Source organism: Rattus norvegicus, chromosome 17, assembly GCF_021556685.1.
Source record: "Rattus norvegicus strain SHRSP/BbbUtx chromosome 17, alternate assembly SHRSP_T2T, whole genome shotgun sequence".
Taxonomy (NCBI): domain Eukaryota; kingdom Metazoa; phylum Chordata; class Mammalia; order Rodentia; family Muridae; genus Rattus; species Rattus norvegicus.
Window position 1 is genome coordinate 13,479,295 of NC_141550.1, and position 25,559 is coordinate 13,504,853.

General features: G+C 51.5%; 1 protein-coding gene across 32 annotated transcripts in view; it reads left to right on the top strand.

The window, feature by feature from the left end:
• The window catches only part of Sema4d (semaphorin 4D), a 107,121-nt gene that overhangs the window by 56,655 nt on the left and 24,907 nt on the right, over nucleotides 1–25,559 (top strand). For 25 of the 32 annotated variants that reach the window (XR_015640757.1, XR_015640756.1, XR_015640759.1 and 22 more), the window contains 10 exons: nucleotides 3,532–3,599; nucleotides 11,969–12,284; nucleotides 13,730–13,875; nucleotides 15,275–15,337; nucleotides 16,992–17,090; nucleotides 20,864–20,957; nucleotides 22,559–22,672; nucleotides 23,532–23,683; nucleotides 24,859–25,034; nucleotides 25,120–25,276. Coding sequence is in view for 27 of the 32 variants with exons in the window: in XM_087590394.1 (XP_087446520.1) it covers nucleotides 12,179–12,284; nucleotides 13,730–13,875; nucleotides 15,275–15,337; nucleotides 16,992–17,090; nucleotides 20,864–20,957; nucleotides 22,559–22,672; nucleotides 23,532–23,683; nucleotides 24,859–25,034; nucleotides 25,120–25,276 (1,107 nt within the window). In the remaining 5 variants the exon portion in view is untranslated. 32 annotated transcript variants of the gene reach the window in all.

Genomic DNA, 25,559 nt, shown 5'->3' on the forward strand with positions numbered 1-25,559 from the left:
AACCGATAGTTGGCAGTTGGCAGTTAGACAGACTGGAAACCCTGATGAGGCAAACTAGGGAGCTTGGACTTGCTAGGCCGTATGGAGAGCAGGCAGCCCCTCCCAGGGACTGTACTACGGCCTCAGAAAGGAGTGAGGAGATAACCGCTCACTGACCCTGGGCTCTGTCTGGTGAATCTTGATTATGACCCTCGTCGAGCTGGCCCGGCCTTGTAATTTTGCTGCGCGTTTCTGAGGAATTGCTAGAGATGAAAGGAATCTGCTAGGGTAGCATTTTGCGGTTTGGGGACTTAGAAAACAAATCCCAGTTGGCCATGGCCCTGCCCTCTCTGGCTGTGTATGCTCATCCATCACCTATGCATGAACTGGGTTTGAGAGCAGCAGGGCAGAAGGACCCCAGGCCATAGAGCTGCTGCCTTGCTCTTCTGCTGCCTTCCCTGTGGAGGCCAGGCAGGGATGCTGGGCTTCTGTTCCATTCTGCTATTCCGTGTCTTACTGTACAGTGTCCAGCCCATGCTTACCACTGAGTGTGATAGATGTTCTGGACTTTAATATGTGCTGTGCAGGCCAATGGTCGCTGCGGGATTTAGTGGTTCAAAATCCTTGTTGGATGTAGGGAAGAGCTACTGAGCCAAATGTCTTATACATGAGGCCTTGGCTAGCCTTGAATTTGCTATGTAGCCGAGGATAACCTTGAACTCTGCCCTGCTTGCCTTAGCCTCAACAGCTAGGATTATGAGCATGAAGCTACCACCAAAAAACCAGTTTTAAACAGTGTGGGTGTCGCATCTTAGACTTCTCACATGCTAGTCAGCCATTCCAGCCCCTGAGCCACACACAGCCTGAGCCCCAGCCAGACCGTTAAAGTGCTCCAGGCTCGCTTAAAGTAAATGCAGCTATGCTTGGCTCTCCTTGTGTGCGGCTAAGCCATCTCAGGGAGGCCTTTGTGACAGGCTACATTTCACCAGCAGCAAGGTTGCCAGCTTAACACTCACCAGCTAGCTCTTCACTGGGTGCAACGCTCAGGATTAAGCCCTTCACACAGATCAGCCTCAGAATCTCAAACCTCGAGGTGAAGCAGTGCTATTTCTCAGCTCCCGTTTTCGGAAGGAAGAAAATGGCCCAGAGAGGCCCAGCAACTTCCTTAAGACCACCCGGCTCGGAGGCGCCAGACTTTGAGCCGGTAGTGTTTGACCATGGGGCCCTTTGATCCAGTTACTGCTGGGCATGTGGGGCCACCCGAGCTGCTGTCCTAGAGGTGAGAGGAAAGGAGGCTTCTGGCTTCTGAGAATGGAAAGCTCTCGTATGATGAATGTGTTCTTTCCTTCTGCAAGCCACAGCAGGCGCTTGGTTAAGGAGGAGGCTAAGGTGCCATCCTAAACCCACGCAGGGGGATTCCATGGGTAGGGTGGCCGGGGTGAGAGACTAATTATAACTTGTGTGGTTTTGTGTTGAGGAAGCAGAAGAAAACGGTCTGAGCGAGTGGTGACTACAAGCTGTAGACTCAGGGTCTGGGTGGCTGCTGCAGCCAGAAGCCGGTTGTGACTTGAATTTGGAGCTGACTGGGGTCAGTATCCAGGGCACTGGATCCTTGGTGGGCAGGAAGTGGGTACAGACAGTGAGTCCAAGTGTCAGAGCCATTCGGTATCACAGGGATGCAGAAACCCGGACCACACTGTCAGCCCTGGCTGTTCCTTCATTCATGAAGTGACCAGCATGCAGAATGCCTCTCTGAAGGGAGTCTTTCCATTTCATAATTCTGAGCCTTCGCATTGCTGTCCAAATCTTTCCCTGCCATGTCAGTCCCTCCCTTTATCCCCCTAAACTGTTCTCTGTTCTAACCCCAGGAGAGACCCTTTGAGTAAGTCACCTTGTGTCATTTGCAGACTCCCATTGGAGATGGCATGTGATTCAGCATGCAGAAGGAGACGTGGGGCTGGGCTCAGTCTGGCCTGCTCCCGAAGCTTCTCCCTCCAACACTCAGCCTCCAGCTGCCCACAGCAATGGTTATCCCTCTGCCACTGGCGGCATGGGGTCACTGGGTTCATGGAACCTGTTTGGAGGGCTCTGTCCCAGATGCTGAAGGATGCGTGCAGACGCCTGGCCCTACCCCACGGCGGGTTCTTGTTTCTGTTTAGCTTTAAAACTACCACGAGGGATAAGGAAGGGGCTGAGGCTCAGAGGCGGGCTGCTGACCCAGTGTGAGCCAGCCTTGCGATCTGTCTCAGATCTACCTAAAATCAACCGAGACACACGGGGGCGAGCCATTGCTTCTTGTGGATATGTCGTCTGTGGGTTTTCCTTGGGAGGGGGAAAAGGGACACAGATCTGAAATTAGGACTGACGAACTGACTCAGCCAGTGAAAGGGGCTCGCTGCCCACCTCAGGGACCTGAATTGGATCCCGGGGTCCCACACGGTGGGAGAGAACCAACTCCTACAAGTTATCCATCCTTGGACTTCCATGCATGCTGTAATGTGAGTGTGCCTGCACGTACACATAAATAAAGTAATAAATAAAGTCTTACTTGAGCTTTTAAAAATCTGAAAAGAGTAACATGGCTAGGTTATACTTGGTTTTGGTTCTTAGGTAGTCCAGGCTGGCCTCGAATTCACTACTCTGCAGCCACAGATGATCTTGAGTTATTGATGGAGTGCCGGGATTACAGGATCACACCACCGTGCGGTTTATGCGGTGCTGGGGGTAGATCCCAGGGCCTTTCGCGTGCCGGGCAAGTTTTCTTAACTGAGCCTGGTGACCCTTTTTCTTTTCTTTTTTTTTTTTTCCGGAGCTGGGGATCGAACCCAGGGCCTTGCGCTTGCTAGGTGACCCTTTTTCTAATGCATGGGCTCTGCTCTCTGCGATGGGTCAGTTTGCACAGTCATGCCCTAAGTTACTCAAAAGTGGCTGGTGTGGCTGGGTATGGTGACACACACCTGAAATCTCAGCACTGGGGAGGCTGAGGCAGGAGAATATTGAGTTTGAAGCTAGTATGGGCTATATAGCAACAGCCTGACCAAAATTAGTTTTTTTTAAATTTTATTTTATTTTAAAATAAAATAAAGGGAATTGGTGTTTTGCCTGTATACATGTCGATGTGAGGTTGTCAGATCTCCCAGAACTTGAACTATAGACACTTGCGAGCCACCATGTGAGCGCTGGGAATTGAACTCGTGTCCTCTGGAAGAACAGCCAGTAGCGGAACCTCTCTGCACCACCCCCCTAGCATTTGTTTGGTTGGTTTTTTTTTAGAGGAGAAGGAAAAAGAAAGAAAGAAGTGGTTGGTTGTGGTGTGCGCGGTGAGGTGAGCACCAGCTGACCCAGGCTGTTCTTCCCTTTTGCGGGTTCCCCAGCACCTCACTTCCTTTGCAGCATACTAGCCCTGAAGGAACCAGGTAGAAAAGTCATTGGCTTGGGGCCATAAGTATAAGAAGGTGGAAGGAATTTGTATTTAGTGTCTGTCTGGAAGCCAAGCTTCCTGTAGGGGTGAAAGACCCACGGCCTTGACTCTCTGTCTCTCATTCCTTTCAGAGATGTCTTCCTGAAGCTTCCCTTCTAGAGGTGCCAGGAACAAACCCCAGAGACTCAACACGGCACAGGTAACTCATTTCACGTATGATTTGTATGTCCAGGTTGGCAAGTGATACCTTCTAGAAGCCTCCATTGGATCTGGTGGACTGTCGGGTATCTTGTTCCCGTGGGTTCATTGGAGCCTCAGGGTAGCATCCGGCTTTGATGCTAGACAGTGAGATTTCCTGGTTGGCCTTCCCTTCCCTGTCTCCATGTTCTCCTCCAATTCCCATCCCTCCTGAGTGATGGCTGCTAATGGTGTGATGGCCCTGTGTACATCCCGTGTGTTCTTGCTCTTCTCTTTAGGGGTGTGGGAATACCATGTGTCCATGTGTGTGTCCGTGTGTGTGGACGTGTGTGTGTGTGTGCGCGTGCGCGCGCCTGTATCCCTATGCCTGTGTGTGTGTGTCCCTGTGTGTTCGTGGCTCCACGTCTGTGGGATGAGCTTGACTATGTGCATATGTCTCCTGCATGACCGTGCTTGACTGTGTGTTTGTGATTGTGTGTCCTGTGTCACTAGTGCCCCTCTGTGTGTATCTCTATATGATGACCAGCATTTCCTCTCACAAAGTTGGTGAGGGCCACAGCAACCATACTGCATCTTCCTGCCATGAGGAGTGGCTCTTGAGAGCTGGCTCTCTACCCCAGATTTGGGGTGCATTTTAATCGGGCAAAGCTAAGAGAAATAACCAGAATTAGTGTATAAGACTTGTCTTCCCTCATTCTCCTCTTCCTGGGTGTGCAGTGATACAAAGTAGCAGCTCTCCTTCCTCTCACAGAGACAGCCGCTGGGCAAGGCTGGGGTAAGGAGGGAGGCCCTACTGGGGGTGTGCGAGCTTTGTTACACACATTCAGTTTTCATGGCTATCTGGGTACAGTTTGGGCACGAGCCTTTTACGTGTGAGTCCAGGCACGTGCATGCCCTGGCGTACCTGTGGAGATCAGAGGATAACTTTCAGAGTTGGTTTTCTCTCTCTACCGTGGGTACCACAGATTGTGCCCCAAGTCCTCAGGCTTGTGGGGCAGAGTGGCTGAGTCATCTCAGTGGCCCGAGACTGAGACCTCATTATTCCTGAGGAAGTCTGCAGTTGGCCTTGGGGTTCTGAGCATTAGCTTGTTCCCCATCCCCCTTCCTGTTTGACCATCTGTCTTTCAATTCTGTTGGTCAGATGTTTCCCAGGTTCCTTGGATTTGCGGAATTTGAAAGTGCAGGCAGTTTCGTGCGCCCAGAGCCACATTAAATAGTAGGAGCCCTGTCCACCTGAATACCAGCCCCCCGGGACACTCTCTGCTTGTCTCTGTGTAGGTCAACACTGCTCTCCACATTGTGGGCCATAGCTCACTCCTGGGCTCTATACCTTCCCTGGAACGCTGTGGAGGGATGCAACGGGCATGAGATGGCCCAGGCTCACCCACCCGGGTCGCTGACTGCTTGGTGTGTAGGTGCACCTCCTGTCCCGCTCCAGTGGCAAACACAGTGGGGAATTTCTCCTCACAGTTCCTCGGGCTGCAGGCTGGAGCCACCAGGGAGCCAGAGAGCTTCTCTGTGGCAGGGTTTCTATTCCCTTCCCTGCCCCAAATCCCTTGTCCTCCAACTGCACCAGCACTGACTGATGGAGACCCGGGAACACTATGTGGTGTTTGATTTTACAGTTCTTTAGAGGAGCTGGGCACCACAGAGCCAACTCAGCAGTTAGGAAACCTTTTACGATAAAGGAAAGTTGAGAATGCAAATGAGGGGCATGGTGGTTAACGTCGGTAATGGAAATTTCCTCACTCTCTTTGGGCACTGATGCACATCGCCATTGTCAGCCGCCTCCTGGGTAAGTACCAGCTCCTGGTGTCTGTGGTACTAGCTTCCTGGACCTGGTTTCGATATTAACCGACTCTCTGGTTATAAGCAATACAGCTGTCTCAGTTCTGCAGGTCGCATTGTAGGATGGAGCTACGGCAAGAGTCCGTGTCTAGGGAAGGCTCACTCCTGGCTGTTCTTGGTGCTTTTATTATGTCCTGTCCGGTGGGAAGGGAAAGGGAGTTTCTGTGGAGCATCCTTAGGAGGGCTGCCCTCATGGCCTCAGAGCCTCAAAAAGACCCTACCTACCCCCTATCACCATTACTTTGGGGTTCAGGACTCCACATAGAAATTTAGAGTGTCCTAGTAATTCTCAAGGTAGCAGCTGAAGGTTACCCAGGACCAGAGGGCTAACATCTTACCCCTGGCCAGCCACTCTCAGTACAGGGCTACATGGTCCCTGGGATCCAGGGCCAATATTCAGAGTCCTGATGGATAGTAAGAACTAGTTGGGGGCCAGGATTGGTGTGCTTCTTCAAATGAGTCGGTGGGGCTGGAAGAGGAGTGAATGACACCCTCATATCACAAACCCATAGAAAGAGATGGCGTGACAGGATTTAAGCTCCATCGTACCAATGGCATGCCTTTGCCCAGGTCTGCTGGTGGCTGCCCGCTGGCCCTCCATGGAACCCCACTTCACACCCAGCTCTCTCTCTGCCTCCTTAGTGCCGTCCTGTTCCCACTGCCATTCAGTAGGCTCTGTGACCATCACTCCCCTGTGCCTTGCCTCACAGGCTGGCTTCCCACCCAGCATGGCACCCACCCAGTGCTTTAGGGCCATGAGCTGAGGTAAGAGACCATCTGAGTGATGCCTGCGCCCGTGAGGTGGCTTGAGATTGAATGTTGACCTGGATGGTGAGGCCCAGCTGCTCCCGCTAGCTGTCCTTGGCCAGTGTAACTACAGTAGAGTATGTTCCTTAGCTCTGGGGACACGCTCTGAGGCCTGGGAACGCCGTAGCTGGAACAATAGCTTGGTGTCAGGCAGCCACTCAGGAGCTCCTGGACCTCTCAGGGGACAGGGCCTCTGTAATTCTGTGGTCAGGCTGGTTGATAGCATTACCTGTGCCAGCATCACAGGTGTGGGATACCCCGCTAATGGCTGGCAGGGAGTGGTTGGAAGGCCACACCCAGAAGGGAGGGAAGGTGTGGCTGGACTATTTTCCATCTTGTAGCAGCCAGTTCCACCTCCTGTCTGAGCCGAGGAGCAGCTTGGAAGTAGGTGGAGCAGGCCCCTGTGGCCTGTATCTTCAGGGATCTGGAGTCCAGGGAATAGTCTGCCTTATCACATCCACATCTACTCAAGATCCCCAGTGGTATTTGCCACCCATGGTGCTCAGGAGGGTACCTGAAAGTCTGTGTAGCATCTTGTCTTGTGAGCACCTGATGGTATCACTTCTGTGATCTGTCCCCGCTGTCAGGTCCCAGAGAGGAGCCTTAAGTCTAAGACACAGTACACACACACACACACACACACACACACACACACACACACACAGAGGGAGAGAGGGAGGGAGGGAAAGAGAGAGAGAGAGAGAGAGAGAGAGAGAGAGAGAGATATCTAGGTGCATATCTGCAGATGCACGCACACACAAACATGTAGACCTGTGTGTTTGCACACACCTGCAGATACATAGGTATGTATGCACATGTGAATGCATGCATTTATGCTGTTACATACAGAGATAACATTTAACTCAGCATTTTGCAGGTGTGCCCATGTACATATACATATAGACACACATGGCATCTGTGCACACACATGTGCATGGGTGGTGTCGCTGGTTGATACGCTGACACAGATGCACACAGCTCCGTGTGGACAATGTGTGTGTGTGTGCACACTCAACACAAGCATACACAGGGCCCTTAAGGCCATTAGCATTCTCAGACCTGAGCTGGGTACTCACAACTCTTTGACGGTGCCCTGGCTGGGGTTGGTCCTGTTTTCAGTTGCAGCCCCTGCTGAGATTTCCAAGATTTGCTGGAGGGGAAGAGCTGCCCTCTGACAGGCTGCAGGGAGGGGCCTCAGCTCTTTTTCCTGGGTTTAGAGTAGGCAGTCTTGCCTCTTAGTGTAGTAATGGGGCCTTCATGACCCTGTCTCTAATGGATGTCAGGCCCTCTTCTGGAGGGCCTCAGCTGTCACAGGGAGACCTGAGCTTCCCCTGGGGGAAGGGTGTTGGATCCCTTTGTTTAAATTTAAACACTGAGAGTGAGGTCCTGAACTTGGCATTCGAGGATGCCTGTGGAGCGTTCCTGGAAGGCACTGTGGCAGCCTGTCTGTGTGGGTGTGGCAGCCGCATTGTTTAAAGTGAGTTTTAAATTACACCAAACAGCGAGTTGTGTAGAGAAAAAAAGGAAAAAGAGAAAAAGAAGTCAAAGCCTAACAGTCTTCTCCCCCTTCCCTCTGCTTCTCAGTTCTCCCTCTCTGGCCTCTTGCTGTCCCCAGGGGCCTGTTTTAAAGAGTAGCAGGGTGTAGGCAAGTCTATTGCCCTCTAGTGTCTGCCCATGAAATTACTGTACTCTGGATGATGGGGTTGGGTCTGCAGGGCAGGAACCCATAGCTGAAGTGAGCACAGCATGGCGGAGCTTGTTCTGTGCTTCAGCCCGGGGCCCCAGTGAACCCCACAGTTCCTACTTTTAGTCCAGACTGGCAGAGAAGTTTGCTGGCTACCACTGAAGGCCAGAGGTGGCATGGGATCCCCTGGAACTGGAGTTTCAGATGGTTGTGAGCTGCCGTGTGGGTGCTGTGAGAAGGAAGGCAGGTTTTCCATCTACAAGAGCCACAATTGCTCTTAACCTCTGAGCCATCTCTCCAGCCCCAACTGGTGCATTTTATACCTTCTATCTGAGGGCAACCCCAGTCAGACGACACTGGGCTGGAGAGATGGCTCAGCGGTTGAGAGCACTGACTGCTCTTCCAGAGGTCCTGAGTTCAAATCCCAGCAACCACATGGTGGCTCACAACCATCTGTAATGAGACCTGCTCTCTTCTGATGTGTCTGAAGACAGCTACAGTATACTTACATATAATAAATAAATAAATCTTTAAAAAACTGTTTTCCTTAAAGAATTGTTTTAGCCTTGTATCCTGACTTTTTCACTCCAGGCACAAGCTGAGGCCCCTTGTCTTGCAACTCCACCCTCCCACCCTACCCTCCTAGTAAATGTATACCATCCCCTCCCCCAAACCCTCATCCCCTTTAGTGACTGAGGCTACACACTGGGCCAGGATAGCACATTCTGATGACATTTCCACTATGGGCCATCCTCTCTTCCCCTGGGGCTCTAATTGCTCCATTTTGAATGTGTTGGGTCATTCACTCTTAGACTGAGGGAGGAGGCTGGCCCAGCTTCTTAGCCCCGTTGCTCAGGGCCCAGCCTCTGAGGCTTTCCACTTTGCAGCGGATAGAAGAGACCCTTACTCTTTTATGTTCACCGAAGGGCTGTTAGACCTCCAGACTTCTGGTCTGCGTTTCAGATCGCAACATCGAGATGAGCTTAGGGTCAGACTGCTAGTGTTTTTATTATCACAGTTAGCCTAGTTCGTGGGATGGTTTCCGCGTAGTTCCCACTTAGATTTCTTTGGCTAGAAGCGGGGTAGCCTACAAATGTGTCGAACGGGGCAGTCTGCCCACTGAAGGAAGAAAGCTCAAGGTCTTGTGACCTAGAATGAAGCAAGAAGCCACGGAGGCAGGAGGGGGCCAGGCTGGGTGGGTGAACGTGCTTCTAGTGTCCGGTGCCTTCCTTGGTCTCCCATCCACGTGTTTGGCTAAGTGAGGGAGCTGAGGGAGTGTGTAGCATTTCATCCTGGGTCTTGGGGATGGGTGTGTCTGGTGACACTCACAGTTCTGAGAAGGAAGAGGTTAGGGTTCTGTGTTGTTGCTGCTGAAGATGGACTTTCGGGGTAGCCCTTCTACACCCTGCCCAGCATGTACATTCCTGTATTTCTCAGCTACGTGGGTCACCGAGTCTGTGAACCACCCCCTGCCCTTTCACCTTATGGTGGGGCATCCTGACTAGCGGCTTTGTGCGTCTGCCAGCTCACAGGTTCAGGGCACTGTGTTGGGTCTGGTGTTGGCCAAAGCCCTTTTGGTCTGTTAGCCCCTGGTTCTGGACTCTTCTTTCTTGGTGTCTTACTTGGCCATGCCCCACTTCTTTACCAGGACTTAATTAATTAATTAGTTTGTTGTTAATTAATTTTAGTTAATTAACAAAATAAATAATTAAATTTTGAGCCAGGACCTCACTGTGTAACCGGGGCAGGCCTGGGACTCACTATGTAGATAGAAACCTGCCTGCCTCTTCCCCAGAGATCTGGGATTAAAGGTGTACACCGCCACATCTGGTACGCCTGCTTGTTTGTCTATTTGAGACACAGTTTCAGTTGTGGCCCTAGCTGGCCTGGACTCATATGTAGACTAAACTGGCAGTGAACTCACAGAGCTCCCTCTGTTTTATGATTAAAGGCCTGCACTGCCACCAAATTAATTTTGGAAGAACGGCCTTCTTTCTGCTTTGTATTTTTAAATTTTATTTCTGTAGCCCAGTCTGGCCTCAAACTATGTAGCTAAGGATAACTCTGAACTTCTCTTTCTTCTGCCTCCACCTGCTGGTGTATCTCTGTGCCAGGATTTATGAAGTTCTGGGAACTGAGCTCAGGGCTCTGAGCGTTAGAAGCAAACATTCCACCAGCGGAGATATCTACCCAGCCCTGAAGGGATGTTTTATTAAAAATGTTCAAGCGGGCTGCACAGCGGAATGCGACTCCCCTACCTGCACGACCTTGGCTGGCGACCTTGCCTGGTGTTCAGCCTTCTCTGTTCTCCCCATCCTCTGCTTCCATCAGGGCGATCTGAGGAGGGAAGAAGCATCCATCCCATGCTACCTGATCCTTACAGCTGGAACCGCGTGCACCCAAATCAGAGGGCCTCCTGCCTGTCACAGCTCCCTTGTTCCAGTCATCTTCAGTTTCTGCCAAGCCCAGGGTCTTCTGGGCTTAGGCCTGTGTCACCAGTGGCTCTGTACCCAGGGGATGCTTAAGATCAGGGTGACATTGCTGTCCTGGCTTTCCTTAGCACTGTGGATGCTCAGTGTTGGAGGGAGTTGGTGACCATGGCTTTAAGAGGATTCTCATGGCTCTTACGTGGCAGGGTGCACCATGAACTTGCTCAGCAAAACCCAGAGTTCATAATTGTCTGGGTCACTGCTGTCTGTTTCCCCGTCACTGCCTCAGTTCTTGGCTTCCTGCTTTCTGGTTGGATCCGGGTAGGAGTCACCCCTTGTGCTTGGCTGCTGTGAATTTCCAGGGTAGGACAGGGACCAGACCTACCCTTGTTAAACCATTGCCTATAACTGGAGTCACCTCTTTGCATGTCACCTGTACCTGCTTTTCAGCTATAGCAATAGTTAAGGAAAACGGTCAGCTGCACTGGCCTAGAATATTCCACTCTTTGAAGGATGGAGGGGCTTGGGCTCTTTAAGAAGCTTCCAAGATCCATTGGGATAGCAGCCAGACAGCCTGTCAGGACTGCACTTGAAGACAGGAAAGGATAGGGCCCTGAGTGGAGATGCAAGAACAGCTGGCCCTGCCCTCTGTGGGAGGAAGGGTGGGGCAGGGGAGGCCTGGCAGGTGGGTAGATGCTGTGCCAGCATTGGGTCCACATCTGGAGACTGTTGTGCCCTGTCAGCTCCCAGTAACCACACCCAAAGGTGAGGCCTATCTGTGTATCAGGGCAGCTGGTGTGATTCAGCGCTGAGCTCTGCATCCTGGGATCCTGGTGTGTGCTGGGCCTCAGGCTTGACGGGGGCAGGTGAGGACAGGGACAAAGGCCCAAGAGACCCATGGCCACAATTCCATCAGACAGCCAAGCCTGGTCTGGTCTTCTGTTTCTTGTTTGGACAAATCAGAGTTAATTGCTAGTGTTTCCATGGTAATTAACGTCTTCCTGGTGAGACAGGAAGAGCTCGGGTTGCCTCCTGGGCTAGCTGGGTCCTTTGTTGTGGCTAGCTACTCCTGCAAACTGAGGCCCTGAGGGCATGTTTTCATGGGTATGAAGGTTAGTGTGTGCTTATATTACATATGTGTGTATGTATGTATGTATATATGTATGTATGTACATGTGTGCATTTGTGTATGGCTACACGCACTTGTGTGTGTCTACCCATGCATGTACATTCTTACATGCATTCTCAGGCACGCGCCCTGTCCTGCAATCCTCTGATGTTTGATAATTTTCCTGGGTTAGCGTGTCAGAAATTGGGAAGAGAGCCCTCCAGGGAAACTGAGACCTATATTATTCCTTTCACTTGTGGCATGTCACCAAGCACCTGGCTGTCCCTCTAGCCAGTTATTTCCATATTGGTGTGTTTTAGCCTTGTTGTCTCTCTACAGGATCTGGCTGGCTGGCAGCCCCACAAGTCCTGGATGCCTTCCATGTCCCTCAGCGGGCAGGTTCAGACAGGATAGGCCGTAGGAAGGGATGGAGGGGACTGAGAGCCTTCTGAAGCTGCCGTGACCTACCGTCTCGTCATTTCCTTCTCTTGCAGGTCGGAAGGGAACAACGCCTTTGGCATGAGGTTGTAAAAGTGGCCTTTGCTAACCTGACATGTGGGGACTCAAGAACCCCACTCCCTATGGGCTCCAGTCTGTGCTGCTGGCCCCAGCTCTGGGGCTCTGAGAGGTTCCTGCTGCTACACCACAGCAGCCCACTGCCATTCATGTGTGTCTGTTGCTGAAGGCCTCGGTGGCCCCTGCCCATGAAGATGTGTGCCCCCGTCAGGGGGCTGTTCTTGGCCCTGGTGGCTGTGTGGAGGACCGCGGTGGCATTCGCCCCTGTGCCTCGGATCACCTGGGAGCACGGAGGTGAGTGTGAAAGCCGTAAGTGCCCGCAGCTCTGGAGAGTGTGGGGGTCCCTGCTTTAGATGTTGTGTGTGTGTGTGTAGGGGGGGGGTGTCTGTCAGGGCAGGTTTAAGCTGCTGAGATGTCAGGAGGATACTGTGTGAGGAGGAAGCCCTGGTGGCTGCTTCAGGCCCCACAGCAGGTGCCAAACTTGAGTTAGGATATGTGACGTCAGCAGCTCCTAGCTCACTGGATGCTGACTACATGCCCGGCACTTGAGCTGCACTTCTGAGATTACCACAGCCTCAGAGAGGGCTCCAGGATTGGGGTGGGGTGGGGTGGGGTGGGCACTGGCTGTTCCACGATCCAGGGAGGGAGCAGTGTGAGGATGGAGTCCAGGAAGTAAAGGGCAGTAAGAATGCCCACCTCAAAGCCACCTGGACACTCGGGATTCATACTCATAGGCAAGTTCAGAACTCACTGATGCCAGCGTAATGCGGAGCTCAGCATCACAGCAGGAACCTCCACACTCAAGATGTAGAGGCAGGAGGGCCGTGAGTTCCAGGCCAGCCTGGGCCACATAGCGAGACCCTGTCTTAGACAACTAGTATCGTTATTTCCTTCCCGTGGTACCGTGTTCCTAAACTGTTGCAGGTTCAAAAAAAAAAAGTGTCGTTTGTCTCTGGAAATCACTGGTAATGACTAGAGATTGTTTTGGAGAGACATGTGTTCTCCCATCTTGACTTTTCTTTGGAAGTTCTAAATCATTATATCTTTCTAAACCTAAAGTGGAGGGTTAAAAACACATTAAAGAGGTAGAGTGTAGACCAGGTGCCTTAGTAAGGGTTTCCACTGCTGTGAGCAGATACCATGACCAAGGCAACTCTTGTAAGGACAGCGTTTCATTGGTGCTGGCTTACAGGTTCAGAGGTTCAGTCCATCATCATCAAGGCAGGAGCACGGCAGCATCCAGACAGTCATGGTGCAGGAGGAGCTGAGAGTTCTACATCTTCATCTGAAGGCTGCTAGCAGAATACTGGCTTCCAGGCAGCTAGGATGAGGGTTTTAAAGCCCACAGCCACAGTGACAAACTTCCTCCAAAAAGGCCACGCCTCCTAATAGTGCCACTTCCTGGGCCTTGCATATTCAAGCCACCGAATCAAGTGTCTGTGATGTGCTGGAAGCCTGGTGTGAGGGGTCTGGAACTCCACAGGACCTGGGAGACAGAAAAGGAGATCGGGGTATAGCCTAGGGATGCCTGCCAGCCTCAGGGCCCCAGCCATGGGCTAGCTCCTCTCTTGCACTTGGTGGCTGCATTGAGATTACCTGGGGGTCCTGAGCTCTGCTCCATGTTTAGCAGCATCATGCGGTCCCTAGGACAAGTCTGGTTCTGACAGTGAGGTGGGACCGGGTGCGTACAGGCTCAGGGTGACTCCTGGGTTTCCCCCTCCCCGCTTTGCTGCCCACAGAGGTAGGTCTGGTGAAGTTTCACGAGCCAGGCATCTTTAACTACTCTTCCTTGCTGATGAGTGAAGACAAAGACACTCTGTATGTGGGTGCCCGGGAAGCTGTCTTTGCAGTGAATGCGCTGGACATCTCTGAGAAGCAACATGAGGTAGGTCCTGCAACTTCCCAGCCATAGCCCTGTGGGTGGGGCTGCCTTGCTGTCCCCCATCTCCCCACGCCCTTCCCCCCCCCCCCCCATTCCCAGTCTGCACAGGTCTGGCTCGACCTCCACCAGGAAGCTCAGCTAGGCTCTTTCTATGCTATGTCAGAGCTGTGTTGAGTAGTATGCTATCTGGTCACCTTTAAAAGGAGGAGAGAGTAACTGAGGCTGAAAATGACTAAAATTCATTCTGTGCATGTGTCAAACTGTCAGGAGAAAAATTAGGTCGAGAAGGGTCTGAAGGGATGGCTCAACAGGTAAAGACATGTGCCACAAAGCCTGATGATCTGAGTTCAATCCCCGCTCCTCCCAACACACACCACATACCACACACACACAGACAGACACACACCCCACACACACACATACACACACATACACACATACCACACACACCCCACACATACACACATACCACACACCACACACACACACCACACACATATACACACACACCACACACATACACACACATACCACACACACATACACACACACACATACATACCACATACTACCCACTCACCTCCACATACCACACACACACACACATACACATCATGCCACACACACATACACACCACATATACACACTATACCACACACACATACACACCACATATCACACACACACACACGCATACACACACACACACACACACACACAGATAACTCCCACAAGCTGTCCTTGCACCTCCCTTGTGCACACTCACACGTCCACATCTACACATAGTAAAAATGTGATAGAAATGCAAAATAACAGATGAAAGCCCCCGATTTTGGATAGGATTTAATTGGTTATACTTTTATTATATGGAGTCAGGGATCATAGGATGACAACCTTGGGCGTCTTTCCTTTGGTGCTGTCTACTTTTATTTAATTTTTTTTTTTTTGAGACGTGGTCTCTTGGTCTCTGGAGCTTGTCAAATAGGCTGGCAGCCAGCAAGCCACAAGGATCCTCCTGTCTCTGCCTCCCCAATGTCCAGTGCCACAGCTGACCTTTTCACATGAGTTGTGGGGCTCAAATTGAGGTCCTCGTGCTAACTGGCAAGCACCCACTGAGCCGCCTGTCTCTCCTGCCCTCTGCTGTTTTGTCACAAGCTCAGGGCTGTGTTATCCCTGCTGGTTTAGGGATGATGGTCACAGAACATGAGGAAGCCCTAGGGATGACTCTGAGATCTCAGCCCCTACCCGCTCCCTGAACGTCTTGTCTTCCTAGTCTGGCTTTCTTCTGGCTGCAAACCAGTGTGCCCTGAGCTGTGGGGTGCCTTCTGTTGTCTGTTTTATAGCAGTTCCTTTCCCAGTGGGGCTGCAGTGAACCGGCTCTGACATGTTCCCCCCTCACAGGTATACTGGAAGGTCTCTGAAGACAAAAAATCCAAGTGCGCAGAGAAGGGGAAATCAAAGCAGGTGAGCACAAAGAGCTCGCCCGCGCACACGCACACGCACATTTCGAAGTTATTTGGATCTTTCCCAGTACTGTGACTTCTTTCTGCATGCCCACCTGGTGTCACGTGATTCTGGTGGGCTCGGTCCTGTGGCAGCTCTCCCTGAGCCCCGGCGTCAGGATGGATGCTCTCGGGCCAGTGCTCTGTCTCCTCAGCTCTGGAGAAGCCTGTTCAAATGGCCTGGCATTGTGACTACAGGATACGTCCTGTAGTTTCTGCTGCCCGCTAGGACCTGGTGTGAAATTGGCCTCCCCTCTGTGTTTCTGGGCCTCTCACACATGTGCACCAGCCGTGTGAGGCCTAAGAGGTTTCAGGGATTTGATGGGCATCAGAAATGAACGGTGTGTTGTTGTTGCTTGGTTTTGTTTTGTTTTGTTGTTTTATTTGGTTTGTTCTGTTTTTGTTTTGTTTTTGAATTTTGTTTTCGGATATCCGTGTGCCCACTCCGGGAGACTGAGCCTTGTATCCCTTTTCTCAGGAGCTCTGGGTACCCTCTTGTGCCCACCTGGTGCCCCACAAATGTCCCAGGTGTTTTTTTTTTTTTTTTTTTTTTTTTTTAAGATCACAAATGTTTTTAGATCACAAGAGCCAGGTTGTCACTGATAACGATCTCGGTGGCTCAGCGATGGCAGAGTTTGTCAGTTCTTAGCTGATTTCAAAAACAAAGATTCAAACAGCCGCTCACAGTTTGTTTTTTCTAAGTTAAACTTTCTTGGCCGAATGCTCACTAAGCACTTTTCACCGCCCCTGCTGGTCTCTAATTGGGGTGTTAACTGGGGATCTGAGGCAGGCAGGCAGGCGTTATGATGGGATGACTGCTGCAGGCAGTCTGTGTAGCCAGTGAGCGGATGCTTTACACCACAGCGCGCACGTGGGGACCCACAGTGAACTTGGTAGGGAGCCCTCCTGTGAATGATACCCCGTCCATTTGAAAACAGTTGTTGGGGGGGACAGACAATAACAACAACAACAACAACAACAAAAATCCTTTTCCAGTTTGAGATCATTTCAGGCTATAGCCCATGCACTCTAAGCACTGCTCTCTTAAAATAGCACGTAGGTTCCAAATTGTCATCTTTGTTTTCCCACCGGGCCCTCAGGGATGCACACTTGGCCGTCCCCTTGGGTCCAGCCTCTCTCTCTTAGACCCTGCTAGTCGCTATTTCTAGTTCCGTGCTGGCGACAAGAGTATAGGGTGGGGTCCCCAGGAAGGCCGAAGGAGCCTGTACAACAGTCTGTTTTGGTGAGATGGCCATCAGAAATGAACGGTGTGTGTTCAGCTAGGGTAACTACATGGCCATTTGTAGTGGGTTCCCCGGTACAATTTGAGGGTCAGCTCTGGTTTGGTCTTGGCTTTGTTTGGTCGCCAGAGACAGGCTGACCATCTATTAGGGACAGAGCTAAAGTCATTCCTGGCACCTGTTCTGCCCGTGGACCTCAGAGATAGAGTTCACGTTGCAGAGCCTGGCTCACGGTGCAGTGTGCCCCTTCTGTAGGCATAGACAGACCAGTCTGAGCAGAGGAGAGAACCGGGCAATGGATGCCTGGCCTTTACGACGTGGACACTCGGATTCTTTGGTGGGTGCCTGTTAATGGTGTGTGTGTTTCCCTTGCAGACGGAGTGCCTTAACTACATCCGAGTGCTGCAGCCGCTTAGCAGCACTTCCCTCTACGTGTGTGGGACCAATGCGTTCCAGCCCACCTGTGACCACCTGGTAAGGTCACAGCATATTCCTTTCCTACGTGCTCACCTTCAGCCTCGCTAGGGACTAAAGCAGAGCCAGCCTCTCCCGCTCTTTCTGCAAAGCACGAGGACTAAGAACTGTACAGTTGGACTGACTTCCTACAGCAACCATAGCCCCGTTCCTCCTGACCAGTGTTCTGTGAGGCCTGTAGGATGATCTGCAGTAGCCGTATACCAAAACACCAAATTGGATGCTCAAAACATCCTGCGGAAGTCAAGGAAGTAGTCTCGTTAAGGGAGCTGGTTGGGGTTCCCAGCCACTCCGGGTAAGGGTTTTAAGTAAAAGAACAAACAGCAGCAGAGAGATGCCGTCACATCAGGAGCGTCCTGCATCCATCAGGAACTAACTGGGGAAGTTGAGGCAGTCAGCTGAAGCCACCTCTCCGTGACCGGGCTCCCACGGCTGGCCTCCTCTCCACCCCTTTCCACTGTAGACACTTTGATATTGCGAGATTAAGTAACAGTAAGCTCCTTGCAGACGATTCACCTCCTAGCCGCTCTCAAGGGCACGCTGTTTTTACTCTTGGGCTGTTTGCTGTTCTCTCTGTCACAGAGTCAGGGGCCTGGGAGGACACTGAAAACCTGCTTGGGTCTGAAATGGAGGGGCAACCCTGCCGCCAGAGCCATTTTCTCTGTGAGCTCGAGCAGCACAAGAAAGCTTACCCATACAAGTCGCTTACTTTGCCCTTGCCGTGACCAAATACTGATAAAAAGCAGCTTAAGGAAAAGTATAGAAGGCCACCTCAGTGAGACAGAAGGCAGAGTTGGGGAGGTAGAGCTGGCCTATAAACAGCCAGGCACACCTGCAGAAACATACGTGTGCGTGTGAACACACATACACAGACACACACAGACACACACACACACACAGACACACACACAGAAACGTGTACATACACACACGCATGCACGCACACACATGTAAAGACACTCACGGACACACTCACGGACACACGCACGCACACACGCACGCACCTGAGTTGGGGGTGTAACTAGACAAAACAGACTCACTAGGAATTCACTTAGGCAGCTAGGTATGGTGAGGCTACCAGAAATCCTCAGCGCTTTGGGAAGGCTCCTGAGTATGAGGTCAGCCTAGGTTACAAGATAGAGCTCAAAAGAAAAAATAATCGAGAGAGAATTGAGAACTGAATGTTTGTATAGATGTATGGGGAGGGAGCTACTGCACAGATTTACCTGGCTAAACTAACTGTATTCTGGGATGTAACCAAAATTGCTTGTGTGCTTCTGTGTATGTGTGTGTGTGTGTGTGTGTGTGTGTGTGTGTCTCTGTGTACTTGATAGAGTATGGCTTGTGGTTCCCATAGGCCTTTACGAGTATCTCTCCTAAGAATGGGGACATTTTCCTGCACAGCTGATGTTATCATTGCAGCTAAGAAAACACAGTGATTGCCATGTCCCCCCTCCTCCCAGTCCAGTAGCTTAGAGCAGGGCACAGCCCCAGTACCCTCAGGGCATCCCTGGGAGGTGTGACGACAGATGGGTCTTATCAAGTGGGTCACACTGTCACCTCAGCTCACACTTCCTAACCTGACTGGTGACCTTTATTGTTTTTGCTGGCCTGTGGTTTCCAGCCAGCAGTCTCTGGCAGAGCTGGAAGCTCCTGACTGGTGGGCAGCCCTGCTCCCCGGCCTCTCCAGTATGTGCAGTGTGTGTTGATGGTCTACTTGCATATTCTCAGCGATCCTGGAGTTCTGATAGGCTGTCCTGTGGCTGGCTCCTGTCTCTTTAAGGCTTTGGCCTGCTGTATTCTTCCACATGTGTCTGTGTGCCTCTTGTGTATCCAGAAGTGGAAAATGGAAATTCTTCATCGTTTTGTGGGCATTGCCCTCACAGTTTGTCACTTGCTGGTGAACTGTCTCATGTTTCCCCATATGAGAACGCTCTGATTCATTATGTATTAATGTCTGGATGGATCTGTTTCTCCTTGTATGGTGTCGGTGTCTTGTTCTGTTTTATTTTTGTCAGCTTGACAGAAGCTAGACTTCTCTGAGAAGAGGAAACAGTTGAGCGAAAACCTCCATGCGATGGGTCTGTAGGCAAGCCTCTAGGGCATTTCATATTAGTGGTTGACGTGGGAGCACCCAGCCCACTGTGGGGTGTATAAAAAAGCAGGCCGAGCAAGTCATGAGGGTCGAGCCAGTAAGCAGCATTCCTCCATGGGCTCTGCTTCAGTTCCTGACTCTAGACTGCTGCCTTGAGTTCCTGGCTTCCCTGATTGGGGGATTGTAAACTGTGAGCTGAAGTAAACCCTTCCCTCCTCTAGGCATGGCATTTACCACAGCAGTAGAAAGCTAGACATGTGAAATAGGTTTCCTTGTCTGGTAGAAAGAAGTTATCCCAAGATTGTGTTGCCAGAAACATGGACACCAAACATGTTTGTGTCCTCCCCCAGTGCCAAAACGTATTCAATAACAATAAATCTACAAGGTTTAGCAGTTTTAGTAATATAAGTTTATGACTTTAGTCCTGCATACCTTGGTGATCTGGCTGAGGCAAAGTCAGATTCTTTTTTCCAGTCTTTTATTTGTTTGAGACCAGATTTCTCTGCCTAGCCCTGGCTGCCCTAGAACTTACTTTGTAGACAAGGCTGGCCTCAAACTCAGAGATCTGCCTGCCTCTGCCTCCCAAGTGTTGGAATTTAAGGCTTGGGCCACCATTCCCTGCTCTTCTCTGAATCTTAATAGTGTTAATTGTCATAGCTACACAGCTCAGAGCAAATATTTGTGTATGCCATGTATATAGTTATAGAACGAATACAAGCTAATGATGCTTGGGGGTTACCTGGGCTCAGAGAGTCTGTATTGATTTCTAGTCAGGCCAGTGCTGGGAGAGAGCCGCTGCAGTCAAGCGTTAGAGAGCTAGAAGCCTCCAAGAAGCCGGAAGCTAGAGTCTTCCGAGGCAGAAGGATGTCCAGGTATACAAACCGGCATCAGCTGATAGTTTCGTATTGGGGTTGTCTGTCAAAGTGATGGGTGTCCATCACTTTAGGGGACCAGGTGAGGAAGTTACAACCTAGATCTGTTAATTCTTGGGCCTGGTGTCCCAGGCATATTTAATGCAACCATGTGTCCTAACGCTCTCAGCTTGGGTGAATTCATCAGGTGGCTCCCCTTTCTGCTCCCAGGAGTAAATTGTTTATCCATCTGTTTTGGGTGGACGGTGCATGGCAGATGGTTTGCAGGTCCACCCGGGGCCTACTTGTCCTTTCCCTCAAAGTGGAATCAAAGGCCACTGGCAAAGTGGATTCTCCTAAAGCAAGGTACAGCCTGGAGACGGTATGGGGCGGCTTAGAGCAGGGCCCAGCCTGATCCCAACATGGCCTGTGTTGTAGTGAGCTCGATAGTAAGAATGGATCCTCTAGGAGCTGCTGCTGCTGGAAGAACGGGGGTGAGGATGGTGTGGTTTGTTTCCGTTTGGTTGGTGTAGCGTATTGTGTGAGTGGTGTAGTTGAGCAGGTATGACTGATCCTGGCTATCCCAGACTCTGATACACACACACACACACACACACACACACACACACACACACACACACACACACACACACACACGAGGTGTATGTCCTTCAGGTGTCCGTGATCCCAGGGTGGGGCCCACATGGGTCAGACCCCCCTTGTTCACACTCTGGTCTTCTCAGACGAAGGGGTCTGTACCTTTAAATGGTTCAGGGACAGGTCCTCAGCACCGAGAGGTTAGATGTTTTCTTTTTATTCCGTCGTAGAACTTGACCTCTTTCAAGTTTCTGGGGAAAAGCGAAGATGGCAAAGGAAGATGCCCCTTCGACCCCGCCCATAGCTACACATCCGTCATGGTCGGTGAGTCCTGCGTCTGAGGCTCCTTCAAGCTCTTGAGTTTATGGTGGCTTGTGATGTTGCCACCTGGGCTTCTCAGCTCTTCCCTCCTCAGTGCCGCCTTCCTTGGCTTCCTTTTGACCCCGAGCTCCCTTCAGAGAAGGTGAGCGGCACACGGCATAGACTCCTCAGGGAGAGCTTTTGAGTTTATCATTCAGCGGGAAACTCAGGCCCCACTGAGGCATCGAGTGCTTCTGTCAGTTGTTGTGCTCACCAGCTGGATGCTCCCTGGCTGCGTGCCTCCTGCTGTGGTCCATCTGAGGCTGGGGGGGGGGGGGTAACACGCTGTTGTACAGACAGTTTACACTGGGATGACGGTTCAGGCTTCACTGTCAGTGTATAATATCTAGTGAGCTTTGAGGTATTCAGTACTATATTATAAACTTTTAAAAAAATTTTATTTTATTTATGAGTACACTGTAGCTGTTTTCAGACACACCAGAAGAGGGCATCAGATCTCATTACAGATGGTTGTGAGCCACCATGTGGTTGCTGGGAATTGAACTCAGGACCTCTGGAAGAGCAGTCAGTGCTCTTAACCGCTGAGCCATCTCTCCAGCCCCCTAGGTACTATATTATAATACAGGCGTCGTGAGTGACACTTCTGTGCAGTCCTAGGCTAAAGTGTGTATTCTGAGTGTACTAAAGTAGGTGAGGCAGGGTCCCCAGTGGAGGAGTTAGAGAAAGGACTGAAGTAGCTGAAGGGGTTTGCTACCCCCATCAGAAGAACACAGTATCAACCAACCAGACTCCCAGAGCTCCCAGAGACAAAACCACCATCCCAAGAGAACACAGGAATGGACCTAGGGCTCCATCCACACATATAGCAGAGGAGGGGCCTTGTCGGGCATCAGTGGGAGGAGAGGCCCTTGGTCCTGTCAAGGCTCGATGCCCCAGCGTAGGGGAATGTCAGGGCAGGGAGGTGGGAGGGAGTGTGTGGGTGAGTGAGGGAGCACCCTCACAGAAGTGGTGGGTGGGGGATGGGATAGCGGGTCTCTGGAGGGGAAGCCAGGAAATGGGTTAACATTTAAAATGTAAATAAAAATATGCAATTAAAAAATAAATCTTTAAAAAAGGGATAAAATAAATAAAGCAGGTGAGGTTGGACCACGCTACCTGGCAGTGTAGGGGCCTTACACATCTTTTTCGACCTACAGTGCTTTTTACTTAGGATGGCTTTCTGGGGTGTCAGACACTGAGGAGTGTCTGTCTGCTGTCTCGATACTGACTGCGGGGAATTCTCATTTGTGACTAGCTATTACCGGTTAACCTGGAAAAACACAGTTAAATTTGGTGACTGTGACTGTTCTGGTGAAAGGCGCTGAAGTAGGGAGCAGAAATTCGTATCGCAGAAGACGGGGAGGCCCCCTTCCCAGCAAGGAATAAATGAATTATGGCAGCCTGGTAGGGGTGTGATAGCCCGGTGGAGGTGGAAGCATGAGGCTTGCTTACGGGCCAGCCTGGGCTAATGTCAGAACTTGTGTTAAACAGTTGTCCCCGGTCTCCACCACAGGCAGAAAAGCTCTGACTGGATCCCCTTCTTGATTCCCTCTTTACCACCGCAGGGGGAGAGCTCTACTCTGGGACTTCATATAATTTCTTGGGCAGCGAACCCATCATCTCTCGAAACTCTTCCCACAGTCCCCTGAGGACAGAGTACGCCATCCCTTGGCTAAACGGTAAGAAGTGGGTGCTGCCAGCCTACCATTTTATCGTTCCTCTGGCTGTCCCCGAACCACGGGGGATGGGGGCTCATGTCAGATCCTAGGCAGTGGGAAGGAACCCTTTGGAATTGCCCGAGGCCCACACCAGAGTAGCTGTCTCGCTCACTGCTAACAGACAGCATTGTTTAAATCTGGTACTGTCGTACCCCAGTCTACCCCATCCCCACCCCCAAAAGTACAGTTTGGGAGCCTTTAATAAAACGAGGCTGTGATGGGAAGTGGAGAATGTAGATACCGAGTCTGGGGTGTGATCTTAGATGTGGAGCCTCCGGGGTCTGGTCAGGAGGTGTTGAAATGTTTCTTTACTGCCAAACAAGATCTTCAGTCTGACTTCAGGGTGTAGATGATGGGGGCCTTTTGTCGGGTGTCTTTTCATGGGGATGCTGGCCAGTGATACTGGCATTTTTTTTTTTTTTAAGCCCTTTGATGTGGAGTCAGACCCTGGGGTCTGAGATATGAGACAGCCAGTTTCTCCTTGGGGCTCCCCAGGAGTCAGAATCTCGGCATCCTTCCAGTGGCTGACACTGGCCGGTTTGTCCCTTGTTTAAATCAGCAGATACTCTGGTTTCCCAGACCACTCGCCAGCAGGGAGGCCTCACCTGGCTTTCTCTGTGGCTACCTTGGTGAAGCTGAGAAGGGTGGCAGGCATCATCTGGGCCTGGAGTTCCCGTGTGACACACACTCTATAGATGTCCTAGAAGGGAAGCCGCCAGGTGCTAAGGCTGCGCTTGCTAGCCTGTGGTACCATGGGGAGCAGGTAGAGGGGTGGCACGGTGGCTCCGTGTACGGAAACGATCCTGATGCCACTCCACAGAGCCTAGCTTCGTCTTTGCTGACGTGATCCACAAGAGCCCAGATGGTACAGAGGCTGAGGATGACAAGGTCTACTTCTTCTTTACGGAGGTGTCCGTGGAGTACGAGTTCGTCTTCAAGTTGATGATCCCGCGAGTTGCCAGGGTGTGCAAGGTGGGTGCTGCCTCCCCTGTCCCCACTCACACTCCTGCCGTGGATGCTGCCTCTCCAAGACTCCTCCCTCTGGAATCGCAGCCTTATCCTATGGGTAGAGACCCCGGTGGTAAAGTTTCATGGATAGTTGAGGCACAGTAAGAGACTCAACAGTGACAAGTGATAAAAGATAAGAGATGTGTGTGAACGGTTTCTCTTGACTCCCGGAGTAGGATCGGGAAGATGGCTTAGTGGTTAAAGTGCTCGCCATGAAAGCAAGAGGAACAGAGTTCAAATCTCCAGAACCTATAGATGCTGAGTGAACCCCCTGTAATTCTGACTTAGAAAAGTGGAGATAGGGTCTCACTGGAGCCAACCTGCTAGTGGGACTCTCCTCGTTGGCAAGCTCTGAGTTTGACTGTGAGACTTTGCCTCAAAGAATAAGGTGGATGGGACCTGACATCAACTTCTGGCCTCCATACCCACTGAGACACGAACACTCATGTAGAAGTGCACCATACACACACACACACACACACACACACACACACACACACACACACACACACACACACACACAAAAGGAAGGAAACTCAAAGGGGAAAAAAGAACCAAGGTGAGCATTTGTGGTATTTTCAGTATGACTAGTCACAGGGTAACTGAAATTGCAGGAAACCAAGACCACTCACACGGGAGCTGGCTTATTTCTTTCCAGCTCACGGTTGGGTGCAGTTGGTAATTGTTTCCGTTGTCTCCGTTGTCGACTCACTGAAAAGACTCAGGGCTCTAGAGCTTTGTCTGGAATCGAGGAGGCAGAGAGGGCAGGAAAGGAGCTCTTAGTGGACACTCAGATGTTTGCCCAGAATGGTCTGTAGGGCTGAGGTCTGTGGTGGGAACGAGGCCACCCATCATATGCTTATCTCCCGTGTGCTCCTCCCTGGGTCACAGCTGGGAAGGCTGCAGGAGCCAAAGCCAGTGGCACGTTGGGGTGACACAGATGTGGTTGTTTTGGTTGTCACTGAATGTGCCTGGCTCTTTTCTCGTTCTGTGACCCTGGCCCACATGGAAGTTTGCTTTGGTGACATAGCTTGTCTGCAGCAGTCTTGGGCTGGGCTGGTGGCTGGGGACATATGACGCCTGCTTCTGTGGTTGGCCATCTGTGCTGCCTCTACTGTGTACTGTCTCTGGAATTCCAGGGCGACCAGGGCGGCCTGCGGACTTTGCAAAAAAAGTGGACCTCCTTCCTAAAGGCCAGACTGATCTGCTCCAGGCCAGACAGTGGCCTGGTCTTCAACATTCTTCAAGATGTGTTTGTGCTGAGGGCCCCGGGCCTCAAGGAACCTGTGTTCTATGCGGTCTTCACCCCACAGCTGTGAGTTAGCTCCCTTGGCACTTGGGGCCTGTTCACGCCGATGACCCCCTGCCCTCCTGACGCGCTCACGAATTCCCCTCCACAGGAACAACGTGGGTCTGTCAGCGGTCTGTGCCTACACGCTGTCCACGGTGGAGGCCGTCTTCTCCCGAGGAAAGTACATGCAGAGTGCCACAGTGGAGCAGTCTCACACCAAGTGGGTACGCTACAATGGCCCAGTGCCCACTCCCCGGCCTGGAGCGGTAAGCAGGGTGTCAGGATCTGGGGAGGGCTCATCTTTTCTCTGGATCTCAAGGCCCCACGCATGAAACCACACAGGTCCCAGAGCCTCCTAGCAGCAGGTTGCATGGCAACAGGAATCTGGGCGCCGGGCTGAGTGGCTGTTGGGCCTAGGGTGAAGAGTGAAGCTATTCTTTTCTCATTTCTTCTGTGTTGGGTAACAGGTCTCACTGCCTGCTGCCCGGACGAGAAAGCGTACCACCGGGCTCTTTTGAGAAACGGGCATTGCACAATGGCCGGCTTGCT